The 20,964-nt window shown below is 44.4% G+C and overlaps 1 protein-coding gene across 1 annotated transcript in view; it reads left to right on the top strand.

The window, feature by feature from the left end:
- Positions 1-465: 465 nt before the first annotated feature.
- Positions 466-20,964, top strand: part of CNKSR3 (CNKSR family member 3) — a 75,513-nt gene continuing 55,014 nt past the window's right edge. The window contains exon 1 of the mRNA XM_074990351.1: positions 466-781. Coding sequence (XP_074846452.1) covers positions 730-781 — 52 coding nt within the window. The 5' untranslated portion in view covers positions 466-729. The remainder of the gene's footprint in view (positions 782-20,964) is intronic.

Here is a 20,964-nt window from a genome sequence, read left to right on the forward strand (position 1 = left end):
CCCACCCCGATCCCCTCATTTCTGGCCCCACCCCACAACTCAGAGAAACCCAGAGCCTCTGCCCCCCAGACCCTGTGTCTGTTTTTTGCCGGGAGTCAATGGCCCCCAACAGTAAAGATATTTGAGATATGGGACCTTTCTAAACCGGGGACACCCCTGCGCGGGGCGGGATCTGTAACAGTAGCTACCTGCTCCCCTGGTATTCATATAGTGGACAGACATGAACACCAGGGCAGTGGGTGGCTACTGCTACGGTCCCCCTCCCGCGCAGGGGTGCCCTGTTTTTTTTTATAGGGCAACCCTCGAGGCTTCCCGCCCCGACACGCAGGCTGGTGTTGGGTGCAGGGCTTTCTGCCAGCGCCTGGGACTGTCCCAGCTGCCGCCCCGCCCCCGCGCCCGCTTTTCTCTCCGCAAAAGTTGGCCGCGCTGCACAGCCGTCAGCTCGGCGCGGCCCGGGCAGGCGGGAGCAGGGCGCGCTGTGCCGGCCCGACCCGGCCCCTCAGGAGTTTCGCTTCAGCCCCCGCTTGGGCGGGAGGCCGCTGCCAGCGCCACCTGAGCGGCTCCCGCGCTCCGCCCCAGAGGGGCCGGGCCGCGAGGGGGAGGCGGGGCCGGCGTGGGGCAGCCCAGCCGGCGGGCGGGAGAGCGGAGGCTGTGGCCGGGCGAGCGGGCGCGGGCCAAGTGGTTCGGGCCGGCGTGCCCCGCTGGCTCCGCGACGCGGCAGCGCCCAGCATGGAGCCGGTCACCAAGTGGAGCCCGAAGCAAGTGGTGGACTGGACCAAGGGTAAGAGCAAGTCCGCCGGCCCCGGGCGCGCCGCGCGCTCGGCACCAACTTTGTGCGCCCGGCGGTGAGCGGCTGTGTCCCGCGCCAGGGCAGCTGCGCGGTCAGCGCCCCGTGTTCCTCTTCGGAGCACCGGGGGCCGCCTGCTCCCTCCCCTCCCCGCGGCGCCTGGACTCCCCCGGTCGGCGGCCAGCGAGCGTACGGCCCCGCCACCGCCGGCCAGGGTGGTTTGCAGCCGGGGAGCTGCTGCTGGTTCTCGCCTCCTTTTCACCGTTTCTGGGTGCGTGGGTCTCTCCGGGGGCGGGGGGCTGGGCCCCGCCGCGGCTCTTAGTTTGTCGTCCTGGTGAAGCGGCCCGAAATGCTCCCAAATAACCCCGAGCCGGAGGGCGGCCGCTCGGCTGGCGAAGCAGCAGCGCAACTGCGCCCCCCCGCCCTCCCCCGGCAGGAGAGGAGCTGAGAACGTGCCAAACTTTGCGCCGCGGAGGCTGTTTGATGTTGACTCGAAGTCAGCCCCGCTTTTGGGCTGGAAGTGTTGATTTTGCCGTGAGTGCGTATGAGCCTGGAACTACTGGCTGAGGATTTCCAGACTCCTGCTGGAGAGCTGGCAGTTTGCTGGGAGATTCCCCATTCGCTTACTTGACTTCACTCTCCTGGCTCCCTAGCTCAGAATCCAGCACAGTTACCGAATTTATTTTGGGGAGGTGTATGTAGATGAGCTGGATAACTTTGCTTGGCGTTAGTTGTACGGTACTTCAGAGGTGTGTGTGTGTGTGTGGGTGTGTGTGTGTTTTCTTTAATTAGGTTCTGTCCAGTGCTTAATCCCTGTGCCCCTTTCACTTGTGGTCACATTGCCTGGTCTTTTTGCATAATCAGTAATGCAGCTTTGTTCAAAGAATTGTACATTTATGATCTAATTCTTTCAGCAAGGTGCTAAGCAAAGGGAATTACTCACCCCCCCCAAAAAAAACCCCCCAGGAGTTGCTACAATTTTGATGGAAAACTGTAACCAGCTCTATTAAGCAAGCAAAACAAGCAGTCCTAATAAAATTGTTAATCTTTAAGGTGCTATAGGACTGCTTGATTTTTGGTAAAGCTACAGACTAATGTGGCTACCCCTCTGAGACTAGTAAGGAAGAACTATTAACCCCATTTTACAGGCAGACAGACTGAAGGAATTAGTGTTAGATCTGGGATTGGCACTCTGAGCTCTAGATTCTGTGATTATAACATCTGTCTCTCTCATTTTATTCACTAAAGCCTCCCATGCTATTCTGAGCCTTCATCAGGATGTTGAGGTAGCCATGGGAAGTCTTGGTAGAGTTGTTGCATCTGAAAAGAGTTTGCAGAACATCTTCAAAGCTGAACAAATGGGCATATTTTTCTAGAGGAGCGGGAGACAGACCACTGGAGAGGTCTGGGCTGTCTACTGGTGATGTGCGTTTTCAGCTTCAGGAGTCCATAACTTTTTGATCACTTTGGATTTTGTGTGTGATTGTTTCTATCTGCCTGTCAAGGCAAAGGCAGCTTTAAAGTATTGTCTGTTTTGTTTTTTCCTCCAGAGTCAGATACTGGCAGCTCTAGTTTTGATTTAATTTATGATCTGCCTTTTAAAGATAGTTAAGGCCTTGTCACATCATAGAGCTATAACCTCCTTTCTTCCCCCCTGGGTTAAGGGACTACAGATATTTTATGGACTGCTCTTACATATTGCAGTATGCTACACAAAGAGGAAAATGATTAAGGATTGTATGAGAACAGTTACTTCCTGCAGCCTATTATTTGCATCTTTGTGAGTGTTTAGTTATACTATATTGATCACATTCTTTGGTTGGCATCAAGCTGACTTGAAGCTATGATTATTGTCCTTCTGTAGAGGGAGTTTGCTATTGACTAGAAGAAGCACTTAAGCATCTTAATGCTGATAGAGCTGCATAGCTGTGGTTGGTTCTTGGCAACATTGTACTAAGGCAGATTTGGAAGCCATGCCCATGCCTTCATATAGGATGACCTGAGTAATTCCAGCCTTTGTGAGTCTGAGCTCATGTACGTATGCTACCCTATGATGACAGGGCATGCAAGTAGCCTCTATGAAAGAATTCAGTAGAAATGTGGTGTAATGCTTAACTTCACAACACGATTAACTGCATAGAAAGGTCCTGTTGATTGTCAAAGACCTTCATTGTTTTAATGAAATATGTCTTGCTTTGTCACATGGATTATTTACCTAACACATTCTTTCCTCTTCCGTATATTATCTTGGCATTGAAAGTTTGCCTTACCTGATAAAGGGATAAACTTGCTAATTATTTGAAAAGCTTTTATTGTATGCCTTAAATTTTGCAAGAAAAGAAATCAAGTTTACTTATTTCAGATTGTTGTTCCTTTTAACAGGTCATTCTTTACTCGGGCTTTCACTTAATTAGTACTACACATAATAATCAAGGCTGGCTATAGTTTAATCATCTGACATGATTGATATGTGCTTTGAAAAGAAGCTCAGATGAGTGAATAAATTAAAGACTGTCATTGGTTTTTCAGTTTGACAGTGTGAATTTGATCTGTTAACTTCATATCAGAAATCTCCTTCTGTTACCACTCTATGCATGACAATGTTATAATGAAGAAGTAAGCAGGGAAAAAGTGTTTTGCTGTGGATGCATGTTAACCTCTGTCATTGCATCTGAATGTCAGAATTGGCACTTAAAAGCCTGTAAATAATTGTGCTATGTTGGCACGATGTTCCATGTTTAATTTTTCATTCAGGATATGTCTGCCTTTCAGTCCTGCAGATTTTATTTCCTGACCATGGACCAATATTTAAAGTTTTATCTTGTGCCTGCTGTCAGTTCATAAAACTTTTTTATAGTGTTTTCTTATTACCGTATGTGTACACCCTTGCCTTCCCTGCCCACCCCCTTATGACTAGGTTTAGAAGAATAAGATTTTTATAAAAAAAAAAAAAAAGGCAGTAAACATTAACTTATTGTACATTCAAACTGATGAAAAATATTTCTATCAATGGACAGAAGTTCTAACCAGTGTTTTTTCTTAGTTAGCCTGTTAGCATTTGATTTTAGGATATGTTATATATTTTGATGTGTGATATTGACAGTTTGTGCGTTTATGGTTCTAAAAGTTAAACGTTTTGAATAATCAAATCTGCTTTCATAATAATTGACTTGCCAAAACCTTCACAGTTGTGTGAAATTAAAATTGATACAAATAAACATCTGTATTATCCATCAAAACTATAACAAATACTTAAAGCATTTGTTTCTCTATGTGTGCCCCTGACAAATAGCTAAGGTAGTCACAGCTAGCTGACTAGACAGTTTTTCGTCAGACGGTGCTGTGTTTTGGTGCTCTATTCTGCTTGTACTCAAAACTGGGATGGCATGGAGATGAACTGCCAAAATGGTATCAATAGATGCCAGGGGAGAAGGCAGTTTACAGAGGAGGATTCAGGTTTGTAGATACCAATGCATTCTTGTTAGTTGAGGATTAATACACTCAAGGAAGTCTTGGGAATAACCATTTGGATCTGGTTGATTCTATTTGGATGCTCAACAGGAGATTGTAAACGTTTATTTTTAGTAGTAAAGTCTTATCAGCTTCTAATTATTTTAGAGTAGACTTCTGGAATTCCTTTCTCCTTTGAAAAGAAATCCAATTAAGGAACCACACTAAACTTTTTAGTACAATTATAAAGAGTGGCACTTAGTTTTCTGAGCATTTGTGGATGGAAGGAATAGTGTTCCCTCTCTTTTTTTTTTTCTGTCCACAAGTGGAGTAAATGTTATGTGCACCACCAATAGAAACACATGCTACCCATGTGTTGTGGGGGGGCTGTGGGCACTTTAGTAATCAGCTGGCCAAGTCCTGAATCTCTCCTGGGTGGTCACTTAAGTGCTCAGCTTCCAGGGAACAGTGGAGGGGACTGTAGCTCTTGTAGTACTCAGAGGCACTGAGCCCTCATCTGGAGTGAGTGAAGTCTCTGCTCTACAGCCACAGTTGAGAGCCAGCTGGCCTTTAGGTCACATGGTAGAGTGCAGGGCTTTAGACACTGTGTTCAGAGGTTCTATCCCTGGTGCGGGCAACTCAGGTCTGTCAGTGTTACAACTGGTGTGTTGGCCAGGAAGAACTGCTGGAAGGTCTCAGAAGCTGAGGAACTATGTAGTATCCAGAGACACTGAGATCTTGTTGGGGGTGAGTGAAGTCTCTGCTCTACAGCTTTGGCTGAGAGCCAGCTGGCCTTAGCTCATGTGGTAGAGTGCAGGGTTCCAAACCCTATGCTTGCAGGTTCTATCCCTGGGGTCAGCAACCTGGGTCTGTCAGCATTACACTAGGTTATATTTGCCTTTTATACTTGGATTTATTGACAGACTGACTTTTGTCTGAAGAGATGATATAGAAGCTTATATTGCAGGATTTAAACTGAATTTGAATATAGGCTTTAGGTAGACACTTCTGTGTAAATATGTGTATAGCCTTACTGTCGACCATCAATGTCTAATGGCTGGTACAGGTCAGTTATTGTCACTTGCTGCCTCTTCTTAATTCAAACAAATACTGCATGATTCTCCTGTACAGGTGAATTAATATAAATTGTTTTTTGTGATTAAAGTGTGCCGAATTGACAGTACTGGACACTGCATGTTGTAAGAGCACAGCTGTGATAGCTAGCTAAGCTAAACCTGTTTGAAAATAACAGTGTTTGATAGCTGTCTTTGTCCATGGCTTCGTTGTTCAATGTGCACAGAATTTTTCCTTTTTGCCATGCTCAACACTACTCTCTGACCAGTTTGCAGTGCTGTTCCTGCGTATTTGTAATGATAGTTGCAAATCATGTTGCTTACAGTGTTTGAAAACAGTTTGGACCATGCTTCCTGTCCCTTGTGAGGACAGCGCTTTGGACTCCTCTACCTACAGGAAAAAGTCTAGAGTGGCTTGCAAGCTTTCTGCACGGACCCACAAACTTACCTTGACCCTATTCTGGGGCCCACCTTTAGCAGTGAGAGGATACTTCATTATCTGGGTCAGTTGACCCATTGAATCACTATGGAGACTGCTTGGAAGGGTCATGCCAGTTGTGGTGTAGCCACCTGTTCTCTGCAAAGTGATTGATTGATTGTACTGAGGTTAACAACCCATCTTACGTGCAGTATCTGACCAGCTGTTAGTTAAGAGAGAATTCGAGTTCCCCTGAAGATGATAGGACTCTAACCATGGACTTCAAGGAACTGAGGATTCCACTTTTCAGGACTTCACTGCAGAATCTACTCTTGCTCTTATGTGTTATCCCTAACATGATTTCTGTTGATAAACACATCGTCTAGTGGTGTTGCTTTTATACCTAGGGTAGTTAGCAGTGTTCCCTCTAACTTTTTCTATCCATGGGCAGAATAAATTTGTTACGTGCCCTAAGACATGTGGGGATGTGCACCATCAATAGGCTACCCACTGAGAGTGGCTGTGGGCACTCTGCTAATCAATGGGAGGGCACCTGAATCCTCTTGGGTGGCCACCCCAGCACTCAGCTTACAGGAACATGGGTAGTTGGTCTGCCCTGTTGGGTGTTCCACATACTGCTTATACTCCACCTAGTAACTTGTGGTGTGGGGACAGGCTGAACCACTCAAGTGCTGATAGTCCTCTAGTGCCTTACCATGGTTTCCTCCAGTGTGCTTAGCAGAATGGGCAAGTTATCTGACTACTCACTGTGAAAGAATCCTAGCCTGATTCAGTTGCAGCGCAAACAAGTGCGGGAAGTGACCCCAGGAGTATTTGTGCTCTCAGATGAGTGAGTGTAGTGCTAGTGTAGAACCACTCTGCTATAGTTCTGCAGTGTGTCACTGAAGCTCGTCCAGGTGCTGATGACTGAGGTAGCTGTGCAGTGAGGGGGCATCCTTAGTCTTTACAAATCTAGGATAGATTCTTTGTAGTTACCAGGTGAATTTACTGTTGTAAACAGACCACTGTTACAGTAATATGGTTGCTTGTGTGGACACACATTATGGAATAAGACTGTCCATATGGGGAGACGCACTGGTACAACTATACCTAGTAATGTTCCCTCTGATATTTTTCCTCCATGTGCAGAATAAATTTTATGTGCATTGAGTCTGGCGTGCATGTGCACCACTAGTAGTAACAAAACCTAGCTGTGGGCACTCTGCTGATCAGCTGGGTTGCATTTGAATCTCCGAGTGTCTGCACAAGCGCACAGCTTACAGGAAGCACCAATAGCTGGTCTGATGTCCCTGTGTAGACAAACCCCAGAGGCCTCTGATATAACTGTAACCATTTTGTGTTTATTCTTCAGAAGAAATGATAGGGAAGAATATAGATTTATTCATTGCTACTTTTTTTTAACGATGTGGTTCTCTTCTGTAAAGCAAGCATTGGTGCCATTGCTTTTTCCTGCAACCTAAAGGAATATCACCTATATTTCTTTTGTGCTCTATAGCCGCTTGGTTCTCTACCTATTGACATACCTATGTTAGTTGTGACTTCAAACCAAACTCTGCATACAGCAAAGATAATGTGATGATATACTGGAGTAGAGACACTTTGATTGTGTATCTTTGTTATACTACAGAATGGATTCTATGATTTTTATAATTCTAGACTTGGGTAGCCTTGGACCAAGTTGACATTTCATTCTTTAATTGCTGCTGCTTTAATTATTCTGTCTGTGTGTGTCTATTCATGGGTCTCATTGGCTTCTGCCTCTAGTATCTCATAAACTATTCTGATTGCTTTTCTTGATACCTGTAAAAACAGTTGTGCTAAATATATCTTAATACATTTCCCTTCTTTTTCTGTTTTCTACTAGTTTAACAGCAGTTAATCAAGACAGACTCTTGACTATTTAAAGCTCTTTGTCTTTTATGTTGTTTAATTTATGCGAGTTAAAGGTCAATTGTGACATGATTGCTTATGCTATTAAGTTGGAAACCATAGTTGGAACAACCATGAATGGCACAAGGGCATTGGACTTCTTAGCACTCACTTTTTGTAGTACTCTCTTGGGAAAACTGAACAGTGTAGCAAGGTACCAAATAATTTTAAGTACAGTATTGTGGGGATTATAGATTCTTACTTGCAAGTACTTGCATCTTCATTCTTCTGACTTGAAAGTTGCTATTGTAATTGGTTGGGCTGCAGAAGAATTTTTGTTTCTTATGTTTAGAAATAATTGTGAAGAGGCTTTGCATTATTGACCAGGAAATAGCTTTGAATGGATACTTTAAGCCCTGTCTATTGAAATAGAACAGAACCACCCAGTAAATGTGCTTGGTGAAGGTTAAAAATATTTAACAAATCACTTATCTACATTGAAACTAATTTTTTAAAGTTGCCCAGCAAGTTCCTATTTTGTTTTATTCATTTACCAGCACAAAGATCAATGAATGCATACCAAAAACCAAATAAAAACAGAGCTGAGAAGAAGGAGCTAGCATTTTCATTATTATAGAGTATTTAGCTCATGTTTTCTGGTTTTGCTGTGTTGCAATTTCTTGAGCAGTTCACGGGTTCTATGAATGAGGTTTTTTTAAGTGAGTGTACACGGTCAGTTGTGTCTATTTACTTTGGACATCAAATGGCTGATGGAAACTATTTTAACAAAGGATCAGGAGCTTACAAACAAAATACCATTAGGTTATTTTAAACACATGTTAAACTTTAAAGCAACAGAGGTTTATTGGAAAGTTGTTTTTAATTTTTTTTCTGTAATGTAAGCACTGCTTGTGGATGGAAATATGCAGGAGTGGTGGCAGTGTGTTTGGAGGGCTTGTGGGATCCAAAAATGCATGCATTCAGTTTTAGCTTACTGGAGATGTCAAGTGTCTTAGGTGAGAGAAACCCCTGTAAATTGCCGTGTAGAAGAGATTGGTATATAAACCCAAGTTGTAACTTTTCCCTTTGAAAAGCTTTTCAGTGTCAGTAAGTCTTCTGTATTTATCACTGTATATGAGGAAAGCTTTGTTCCTGTTGGAAAAACTGGTGCTTGCTAGTTCAAATGGTAGGCTCTTTGCTTTATGCTTTTACCTGATTTTTTTTCCTAGAGCAGAAGAAAGCTGGACACATTCAGAAAGTAAATTTTTTGGGGGCAGAGACCATACTTCTGTATACTTGTACAATTCCTGGCCCATTGCATGGGAAAAACAAAAGTGCATACTGGTCAATGTGCTGTCATTGTTGCCACCATCTTGGCTGAAAGCAAAAAACCTCTCGACTTTAGCTGTTTTACTGTGACAGCAGGCAGCTGTGTGAACTGTAGTTTATAAGAGGGGTGGTATGTGTGTATATGTTTACACAGGGAATTTCTACAGTTTTGAAATCATGTTTTAAGTTGTTTGTTTTTTTTTAAATAGGGTAAATGGACTTCTCTGGGGCTAATTCTTTTCTTGGGGAAGGGGGTGGGGTGGAAAATCAAAAACAGACAATGATTAGGAATAACCAGTAATTTTCCATTTCACGGAAGTTCAGAAGTGGCTTAACCTCAGTTTCCCTCTGAAAATATCAGGCAGCCACTCAATTTTCCTTCTGTTTATTGCATTTTCTTCTTGAGGTAGAACTTGCATTAATAAGAAAACATCTTTCTTTGTAACTATTAAGCTGATTAACAGGAACATTGTTTAGATTCATTCTTAACAGATCAGTAATTATATTTAATATTCATAATGGTATTACCTGTCCTGTTTCATAGGCTTGTCCTGAAGGTCACCCCTCATACGTTAGCTATTATGCTTTCCTGGGCTGTGGGCAAGCAGGAGAGTATTCATAGAGCCCTACAAATCTGTGGATAGCTGCTTTATATCCATGGCCATTGGTGGGCGTGGATATCTGCAGCTCATTTCTGCAGATACAGATACGTATTTTGTATCTAGAACTCTGTGAATTCGCAGCTATCTGCAGCTCATTTTTTGCAGATGTGGATGCAGATACCAATTTTGTATCTGTACAGGCCTCAAGTATGGGTGGCAGGTCAGCTTGCTCACCACGAGGGCTACTCTTTCTTGCTGAGAAGGCAGCTTTTCTATTTCCCTTTCTAACTGTTCTCCACTTTCTGATCACAGCCATGCCAAGCAGTGGACTGGTAAAAGGTAGGAGATGAGAAGCTCTTATTGGGCTAGAGACTAAAAAAGGGGTGGCCTTGAAGCAACCCATTATCTAGCTATAGTATTTATATGGCCCTAGTTGTCATGATATCTGAGCTCTTCATGATTTCTTTTCTCTCATTTTAAAACTGTTTGTTTATTTAGGAAGTATTGATCATCCTAAATCCTTGCTATGTAAATATGCCAAAGGGATCTCCCATTGACCTACTTATACCAACCGTAACTGGTAGCTGTGTGAGTGGCAGTGTATCTCCTGCTGGTGTATTACAATCCATATCAGTGCTTCAATCAGTGTATCTTGCATTGCTCGGGAGTGGGCCTTTTCACATGCCTAAGTGATGTCAGTTACACATGCAAAAGTGCTAGTGTAGATGTGCCCTAAGTTAGTGCTCCATAATGGGTGTGCGATGGCACCTTTGTGTGCCACGAAGCCGTGCTGAGTGTGGCTCAGAGCCGTGCGGAGGGAGTACCCTCTGCCGCTCTGCGCGTGTGTCCCACTGCTTCATGGGAGAAGCGCAAGGTGGTGGTGTTGGCGATGGCAGCTCTGGGTGGTGGCAGCAGTGGTAGTGGGTCTGGTGAGTCACCAGCATCAGGTTAGAGCCTGTGGGGGGAAGGGGGGCATGGCTGAAGGGCCTAGTTCGGGGGGATGGCATTGAGTTATTCGGGGGAGGGGGATTGGGTTGTGTATATATTGGGTGTGCTGTGAAATTATAGATTGTTGAAGTGTGCCATGAGGTGTTAAAGGTGGCTGAGCACTGGCCTAAGTGACTTGCGTGAATCTGTGGAAAGCAGAGAATTGAGTGAGTCTCCAGAGTGCCATGTGGGCACTGTAACTCTGGACCATAGTTCCTGCCACCCAGGACTGCTCCCCCTAAAATCCTCTGATTAGCCAAGGCTTCCCATGGACTTTGCCCTGTCCTTTTCCTAAGAAGGATAGATACCTGCTGACGTGCTTCCTGACCAAGCAGAGAGGCCCTGCAAGGGAAATCCTTGCTCTGGCATGAAATCCACATCATGTATTTTAAAATCAACGCTGACGATTATAGGCAAGCTATTTCCAAACTTGTGAATGAGCTAACTTGCATTAATTGTCACACACAATGCCAGACAAATCTTGGAATCTATGGGTTACTGAATTGATGATAGCTAAAACTGTACTTGTGAGGCTCACTTAGCTAGGGGCTGAATCAGGCAATAGAGTACTATCCTACTACATCAAACAACCAGGCATGTGTCAGTGTAGTTACTCATAAATCTTTGTCAGTGAAGATGGGTTCCTCTTAGTGGCACACAAGTGATTGATCTTTCTTAGGCTTTGTCTGCATTGCCAATTAAGCAACAAAACTTTTGTCATTCACAGGTGCTTAATCACTCCTCCCCCACCAAGACAAAAGTTTTGTTGCAGCAAGTGGCAGTGTAAACAGCACATTGTCCTCTGGCGTGCTCTCCTGTCTGCACTGTGAACCCTTGCTCATAGGAGGTGGAAGCTGTTTGTCTGCACTTTTGCTGACAAAATACATTTACACTGTGCCTGACTTTTAACGACACCCTGTCTCTGAGGGGTGTGTAGTGTAAGTGTAGACAAGACCTTAGTTCATTTTTGGGTGTATTTACACTTGCAGTTAGCTGTAGCTAAACTAGTTCGTAAAAGCACAGTTGGTCAAATCCTTGCAAAGTGAGCTGTCTCCATTTTCTGCTCTATCAACCAAGACTCCCTTAAAAATCTTCAAGGCTATCTCTACATTACCAAGTTTTTTGTGACAAAACTTAGGTTGAAGCCCATAAGTTGACAAGACAAAAATCACCAGTGGGTGTTCACACTTGCTTTGATAACAGGTTATGTCCATCATTGTACTCTGAGTGTGGACTGTGTGAGCAATGCCCTGTAGGTATGTAGTGCTTGTGGGAAGACAGAGCTAATGCTCTCTGTCTCCTCATCCTCCAGAAGTAACAGGTCTGTGAGCTCTCCAGGCTGAAGAATATAAAAACAGCACCTGTCCTGGCTAGCTCAGTTGGTAGAGCATCAGACTTTTTTAATCTGAGGGCCCAGGGTTCAAGTCACTGGTCAGGCTAGAGCTCCTTTCCCCCTCTGTGGCATGGCTTGGGGCTGTCTGGAACACCCTCTCCTAGGAATGTTACCAGTCCTGTGTCCCTGTCTTCTCCCCTCGTGCCTCTGTATGCAGCAGCAGCCTGCTTGCTGCTGTATTCCTAGTGCAGCGTTGTCCAGTGATTTGCTCTTTGTTCCTCAAATGGAGCAGCACACTCAGCTGTTGGACAGTTGTCAGATGCTTCCCAGATCTTTGAAAGGCTAGGGGTGCATGAGTGCAGGGTACCAGAGATCAAAACACTGAGCAGAGAGATCAGGGCAGGCATAGTGGGATATTGATGGCAGCTGGTTCTGGGAACAAAAGAAATAGCAGCGTTTACATGGACTCTTTGTCAATAACAGAGAGAGGAGAACCCCCCGCCCCCGCCATCCCGACAGGCTTGTGGCGGCAGTGGCCAATAAAGTAACTCTTTCAAAACAGGGCTCTTATTAGATGGTTTAAGTTGCACTAAGCCTGGGTTAGTTAACTGAAGCAGAGAGCAGTTGATAGTGGAGCCCAGCCTCCCAGAAGAAAGCTCTTTGCCCTTCACTGCTAATTGCTGGTTTGTGGCAGGGGTGTGCAAAATGGGTGGTGGGCTCCCTTGGGTATATGTGCGTGCATGAAATTTCATAAGAGTCAGCTGTTGGGACTCAGGTTCATCCATCTCATTAAAAATGTTGAAATATGTTACCATTATTGTGTATGTGCATTCACATTTATATACTGATTAATAAAGTTTTATGTTCTATATACTTATTTTCTTACCCATGCAGAAAGGGTTTTCTTCATATGAACATAATGCAAACCGACTGAAATTTTGGTTACATTAGACAGGCTGGGAGGGTTCCCTGCTAATTGCGGGGGTGAAAAGTGGGGCTTGATGTAAAAAGTCTGCTCACACCTGATCTAAGGTACTGTTGCTGTCATTGTAGTTAAGAACGTGCATGTTGTGACTTGCAGATATAACATTTTTCTGCCTTTTTAACTTGCTTATCAGAATAGCAGTGTCTCTCTCTCTCTCTCCCCCCTCATTTGTTAATTGCTTCCCTTGAGTGGCTGATATCGACTCTTTGTTCAATCAGTCTGTGTCTGGAGAGGGAGAATATTGCAGCTCAGGCAGTGATCTTGAAAAGTAAGTTTGAAAGTTTTATCATTGCTAATCGTCCAGCATTGGCCTGATGTCTCCAAGAGTTGAAGATTACAGTAGGGTCACAACACTCATGAGGATTCGGTGTTGAGAACCCTCACAAATGTTGAATTTTGTGAATATCATTTTGTCCCGGCTGAGGGAGAGGAACTCAGCAGGCTCCTGAGCAGCTCTGGACAGCAGTGGGGGAGGTGGAGACTGGCATTGGGGTTGTGGGGAGCTGGTCAGTAGCTGTGCCATGCCCCTGGCTGGCTCTCAGAGCCCTAGGGAAGCAGCCGACAGTACTCTTCCCTAGGAGCTATGGGGAAGTGCCAGCTATGGGTGCTCCCAGCCCTGGAGCCCCGGCGAAGCGGTGGCAGCTCATGAATAATTGAATTCTTGAATGTTGAACTCAAGTGTTGCGACCTTGCTGTAAATCTCCAGCAATACATCCACCCAAAACTGGCAGCCCTAAAAAAGCTAGTCACGTTGCCCGAAGAAGTCCTGTGATGGAATGCTGTACAGTATCTGACCAGGTAACTTAGCACTACTGCTCAATAATATCCTCACTTAAAGTATTTACTTTGAAATACAGAGCTATAGGATTTTTGTGTGTATTCCCCCTCTGCTTCACCCTCCACAGAGGACCAAGTAAGAAGAAACAAGTTTGGACATGACTGAAGAATATGGGATTTGCCCAGGGAGACAGCTTTTGGAAGATTTGAGGGTGGTGCTTAGTCGAATGTGGCTTATGTACCTAGGGAGAGAAAATGAGAATGCAGTGAAAAGCACAAATCTGAACTATGAGTGAGATTATCAAAAATATTTAGAAGGGAAAAAAAGGTACTATTCTTTCTCCAAAGTGTTATCTTAACTATGAAGAGTCAACATATAACTTTTTGAAGGAATTGTTGTGTGCTGATAATGAGGAAGAATCACTAGTACGTTTACCCTAAATGTGGAAAACATGAAAGGTGGAATTTTCAGAGGCAGTTTGAGTTCACCTGGCCCATTAGTTTGCTCACCTCCTAGTTTTGTTGGCAATGATTTTAAGAAACTGTTTAACTGCTTAGCTTTCCTCTTTTCCCTCAGAGTCCTAGTACAAAATCCTCTTGCTCAGTCTCTAGTTAATAGTAGTTCAAAGTCAACTTTCAAGTGATGATAAACTACAAACATAATTTTTAAAAAATTAATAAAGAAAATAAGAGTGGGACTTGGAGGAAAGCACATATGATGCACTGTGTGTGTGTGTGGTGCGCGCGCCCCTGCGTGCGCTTTTCTGGCAAGCTCCCACCCTGGGCTCCTACCATAAAAAAAGCCCTGTATATACACTTCTCTCTGATTTATATTTTCAACTGTGATGACTGCTCAGGCCTACTATGAAGATCCGTGTCTGTTTAGACATAAAAAGCCTATTTCATAGAAACTGGCTATCTTTTAATGAGATCTAATTAACATGGAATAAAATCATAGATTGGGTGTATGTATGTGTATATACAGTTGAACTCCATATATGACCAAAATAGAACAAAATTTTGAAAACCAAACTCTCAGGTAAACTTCTGGAAGGTATTTTATATGACTCACTGGAATACCATTTCTCTTAGTGGTACCTACACAGGAATAAGACGAAAAGACTATTTTTAATTTTTCCCTCCTCCTTTCTGGCACCGATACAGGTGACTGTTAGTAAGAGAGCATGTGAAGTTCATCTGTTGTTCCCATCACAAGTGGGGTCACTGACCCAGCAGTGCCAAGCTCATAAAAGGTCCCAGTCCTGAGAGTGTGACACAGATAGTAGCCAGGTGGTAAGTAGCATAGAGGATGCCTTTTGACCTTAGAATTACTAAGTTGTGAGGGTCTGTTTTTATCCACATATAAAGATGTTCTCATATTTGTTGCTTTCTCTTCTGTGATGTCCTAATTGCTTTCCCAGACATGACTGATGATTAGCCAGAGCATGTGCACAGTCTGTCAGTGAATAGTGGGACGCTGGCATATTTGGATATGTTGTCTGTTTTTTTGTTTTTTTTTTTTTTATTTTAAAACACCCAAAAGTAGGAAACAGTTTAAAAAGACTCGGCAAACAAATTCCTTGGGGGCAGGAACAGGGTTCTGTGTGTTTACACAGTACCCAGATCCTATAGTAAGTATGTATATCTCTATTACTGTATTTTTGAGCACCTCACAGGCTGCGTCTACACGTGCTGCTTCTTTTGGAAGCAGCACAGTAATGAACAATCCAGAAGATGCTAATGAGGTGCAGATGCAAATTTTCCACACCTCATTAGCAAATCGGCATGTGGTTTGGACTCCAAAGTACACAGACAGATGCGCAGCCTGTGGAGATCTTCTGGAAGGAAACCCTCATTAGGCACAGCCACATCTTTAATGTATCCTAACAATATCCCTGTTAATTGAGGAAAGACCGTTACCCTCTTGTACAGAAAGGGAACTGTGGTACAGAGAAATTAAGCAACTTGTTCCAGGTTGGGGCAAGTAAACTTTTTATGTTGGGGGACCCCCTTTTCATCCCTCCAACCACTTTTATAAAATCCAGACCAAAAGAAATTTCCGTGATCTTCACATGAAAAATAAAACAAAAACAAAAAAAACCCAACAATCTTTCAGCATGTAGAGGTATGTAGAATGTAAAAACTTCATTAATCAGTGTATAAATGTGACTCTACAGTAAACCCTCGATCTAAGGGACCCTGCTATAGCAGATTTTGGAAATAATGAATTCTGTCTGCCAGCACCTCCCCCTGCCCCCAACAATAAATGCTGGCAACTCATCAGATCTGCTGCTGGGGCTGGAGCTGCCACCATAGCAGCTGGGGTCACCGGACCCGGGGGGAGGGGCCCTGCAGCGAGGTGCAAGAACTCTCCCCCTCCTCCTCCAGCCCTGTGTGCATGGAGCAGGTCGGTGCCCAGCTGCTGCTGTCTGTAATGGCACTGAGCAGCAGCCCTGGTGTCGGAGGCTGCTGCCCACTGGCATTCTTGGGGTGGCCATGCTCTGCCTTCATGCAGCCAGCTCAGAGCCAGGGGCTGGATGAGCCGCAGAATTGAGAGCTGCAGGAGGTGGAAGGAGCCAGGCCGGCATTCACCTCCTCTGCTGGTTATTGGGAGAGGGAGATGGAGGTGTGAGGGGAAGAATGGGCCAGGAGGATGGAAGGGAAGCAGGAGCAGAGGGACAGGTATGAGTGATGGACTGAGAAGGTCAGTGCATCATCGTCCAGTATAGCCATTTGGATATAATGGACTTTGAGCACTAATGGACACCCCTTTCCCCCATTAGTCCGTTAAATCAAGGGTTTACTGTAGGTACATAAAAACAGTAACTTATTTCAAAATTTTGAATGAGATGGAGAGTGCTTTATATCTTTAAAAATGCTTATCTTGCTGTTTTAAGAGCCCATCCCACCCACTTTCTAGCTTGGGGATGGGGCAGGACAGGGAATCTCACTGAAGTTTAGAGGCCCCTCCACCCTGCTGCCTTCTCCAGCCCTCCCTGGCAAAGTTAAACAGAAGTATGAAACAAAAGATCAACATGATTGCACATAAAAAGAACACACTCAAACTCTCTTGGGAATCTGAACAAAGGGGCTGTCCCTAGAAGCTTACCCCTACTCAGCTGCCTCTGCCACATGTGCCTCCCAGCCTGCTCATGCCGGGAGACCAGAAATGATTCCAGCGCTCCCAGGAGATAATGGGCCCTTAGGAGGCAGGAAGGCTGGCAGCAGAGGTCTGCCTAGCCTGGGGAGGCTGCAGAGGCCTCCGCGGGGCAGAGGAGGGACCAGAAATGAAGCCAGCCCTCTGCCAATGGCAGACAGAGGCAGGTAGTGCTGCATAGGGCAGCACTGCTGAGCTGATAGGCTGCAGGGAGGCAGTGGGGGGCTCCTGTGGGAGGGGCAGATTGTGCTGCACCCCCCTCTTTTGAAATATTGTGCCACCCTGGTTTGTGCACCCCTGTTCTGGGTTATACAGGTGTCTTGTGACTGGGGGTGGAGTGGGGAGGATGAGCTGGTGCCCTAAAGTCTCCAGCTACTATTTGAATCACTGGACCATCCTCCTCCATTTGTGTTAGGGTTATAGATGCTGTCATAATACTGTAAATAAGTGATATTTTGTCCAAGCCAGCCAGATAATGTCAAACATGAAGAATTTAGCTTGACGGCGTGTAGGGCTGATGCAATATTACTAATTAACAGACACCAAGCTGGCCTCTCGGAAGACTGGAAAGGAGCTGAGGAGTAGACTGAAGGCTGAGCTACTGTCAGGTGCCATGTGCTATCAAGTTTCTGTTAATTCTCAAATATCAGTCTACTTTATACTTTCTGAACATTTCCCATTTTACCTTGCTGGTATTCTTTGGACCCTCTTACCAAGTTCAGTTGTATTCCCTGCTGTAACTGAAATCGTGTCCACCTATGGAATTGAACATAGAAGTGCAACTAGTTGCACCATGGTTATCCCTGGACATGATAAAAACATACAGTCAGTGGGGGAAGGGATAGCTCAATGGTTAGAGCATTGGTCTTGTAAACCCCTGGTTGTGAATTCAGTCTGTGATGGGACCTTTCAAGGGTCTGGGGCACATTAGATTTAAACAAAAAAAAAAATCTGTCAAGGATGCTGATAGGTCCTGCTGTGAGTGAAGGGGGCTGAATTCAATGGCCTCCTGGAGTACCTTCCAGCTCTATGAGGTATGTAGATACTTGGATTTGTGCCTATAAAAACGTAGCTTTAAAATAAATCATTTAAAGAACTCCTATATTCTTGATCCACCTGTTTTTTAAAGTAATGCAAATCTCGTATTTCTAAGTCTCTTATCAAGTTGGTATCTAAGCACCAGCTAGCGATCACAGTAACATTGGCAACTTTTATTTTAATGGCAGAGATTTTACTTCTGTTAGAGTTGTGCTGACAAATCTCAAGGCAGTCTACCTGGAGAGGAATTCCAGCTCTCAGTGGACAAACCACACGCCTGACGTGCTTGGGGCCTTTCGTTCATCAGTCATTCAGGCAAATATTGACATCCCAGATCCTGAACTTTTCTGAGAACTTAGTTATACATCAGTCAATAGAACCTGGTTTACTGCTGGAAATGCTGGAAGAGGGATGGGCTGTCCCTGTTTCTCAGACCCATGTTTGCACATTCAGTTAAATTATGATAGGTTAAAATCATTGTCGGGTTTCCAAGGATGAAATATGTTGAGATTATAACACATTAACTGTAAGTAAATTTTGTTAAACACCTGTTGCAGCTTCACCAAAACTCATTCTGCTCATTAGTATAAATTGCTTAAAACTGCTTTGTCTCACAAAATTGCCAACTTCTGCAAACTTCATTTGCCTTCAGAGCATTCCCAAGAGGTGGTCTTGTTGTGGTTTTGTGGTTCTTGTTTTGTGTGTGTTTGCCTGACTATTTTCTGCAAGCTTTGACCTCCCATTGACTCTAGAACAGTAGTAGGCAACCTGCGCCCTATGGGCCACACGTGGTCCACTGGGGCTCCACCTGCAGCCCACGGACCCTCTGTCTGCCTTCCTTCCCCACGTGGCACTGGAGCCCTGTGCTTATTTCTCTTCCTCCTCCCTCCCAGAACTTTTGGAGCACTGTGAGTCAGCCATCCTGGCTTTTTAAATTCTGGGAGGGAGGGCCAGGAGCAGGGATGGTGCACAGATCAGTTGATTCATGATCTCCGAAAGTACTGGGAAGGAGGGGGAGAAATAGGAAGTGCAGGGCTACGGTGTCCCAGTGTGCAAGAGGTGCATGAGGGAGGAAAGTCCGACGCATGCACAGGACCTCAGGTGGAACCCCAGTGAGCTGCAGGCAGGTTGTGTCCCACTGAGGTGGAGAGCCATTCATACAGCTCGCTTTATTCTTGGTTGCCTGTTGCTGCTCTAGAACATACACCAATAAAAGAAAAAAGGGTAATAAATGTTGCCAAAATAACACATTACACTTTATGTTGCACCAATTTGTGCTTAGTGCCACAGTGAGCACACATCACACACGTAAATTGACAAGGCTGCCAAATGTTTGATATGAACTGGTGTTTTAAACATACAAAAGTCACGTATTAGTCGCCTTTCTTAAAGCATTGCACATGTGTTTGTATGCAGACAAGGTCTCGTCATACTGGGAAGTAACAGTCAGTGTGTTTGGCTTTATGATATGGAATAATTAAAAGGTGGGTCATTATTTAAACAACTATGAAAATATGGGAGTGAAGGAGGATTGTTTGATTCCCAGAGTCAAACATGCTACATTCTAGTAAATCAAATTTATAATGTGGAAGCTGCTAAATCGTACTACATGGTTTAGCATGTCAAGCTTATCAGTATAGTATAGTACACCCTGCCCCTTTGCTTTTGTTGACACAAACTACTCCACTACAGCAGAGGCAGTCCTGTGGTATGTTTTTAAAATGCTTTTCCCAATGGTAAAGTGTATAATGTAAATAGCTCCTGTAACATGCATGGCAGGTTTTAGAAAATAGCATGTTGATGGAGAGCTTGGACTCATCCTTTGTCAGATGAAGAGCAGTTTTTGTTGCCCCAGTGATGGGTGGCTCTTGTTAAAGTATCATATTTGGCTGAAGCTGGGGTCTGTCTCTACTACAAAGGATTTAGGGAACTTGACAGCGGGGTCCTTCAGGGGAAAACCCTTGGAACGAGCCTGACCCAGGAGGAAATGTAGGCTGAGGATTGTTTTGTTGTCCAAGTTAATGCTAAAGATAACTTCCAAAAAAGAGGTGAACTTGGAACAATAACCTGTTCTGTGTTTAAGGGCAGAGTCGGGGGCTATGTTTTATAGGGCCCATAAGAAAGGAGATTCTTGTGGCTCTAATTGTCTTGCAAGGGTCCAGTTCTATAGCTATTCCTGTACTGTGCATCTTCAGAATATGTCTCGGGAGACTTTTGTGAAGAGATAATTTTGGAATGTAGACTTGGATTCTACAGAGGGACAGTACAGGTTGAACCTTTCTAATCCAGCACATTCACATCCGGCAACATCAGTGTTCCAGCATGATTTTAATTAGCCAGATGTCCTCTTATCATGGGTGTGGCCCAGTGTTCCGTGGTCCTATCAGGTTTGTTTCCAGCCACCAACTGAAAACTGTGAACCATATTTTAACCAGGTTACAACAAAGTGAGAGTTCTGTAGCAGTGAGAATGACTGAAGACTGGTCTTTGTGGTCTTTGGGCCAGGGGTTGGGATATTGCCTGTGCAGGAAAGGTGCGCTCTTCTGTAAAGATCATTTTCCTAGCCCATTGCTTTCACCATGTCACCCTTATCTGCATCCTTGGCTCCCCTTCTCTGTTACTTCAAACATGAGCTGCTGCTGCTCCTTTTTCCATGCATCTGACTAAGTGGGTCTTTGCCCACAAAATCTTATGCTCCAATAGCTCTGTTAGTCGATAAGGTGCCACAGGACTCCTCATTGTTTTTGCAGATACAGACTAACATGGCTACCCCCTAATACTTGTACATAAATAGTAAATTCATTGGGACAGGTACTGTCATCTTACTCTGTCTGAACATCACCTAGTACAATGGGTTCTGTTCCATGATGGGGGCTCCTGGGTATTAGTCATATTAATAACAGTCTCCTACTGGAGCCAGAACACTGATCCCAATAAGTGCAACCTTTTGTCCCTTTGCTGTAAGGAATGTATTCACAATTTGTTTTTAATTTGGGAGTTCAAACAGTGTATTTATTTTCATAAGTCTTGCTCTGCCGTATTTAGGTGATTAGCATTTGTTGATAGCTAGTGATTTTCATAGGTGGGGCATAAACAAAATATTTGTAGGGTTGCTACTCATAAATGTTTCAAGAGATT

The sequence above is a fragment of the Carettochelys insculpta genome, chromosome 3 (assembly GCF_033958435.1).
Source record: "Carettochelys insculpta isolate YL-2023 chromosome 3, ASM3395843v1, whole genome shotgun sequence".
In the NCBI taxonomy this organism is placed as follows: Eukaryota; Metazoa; Chordata; order Testudines; family Carettochelyidae; genus Carettochelys; species Carettochelys insculpta.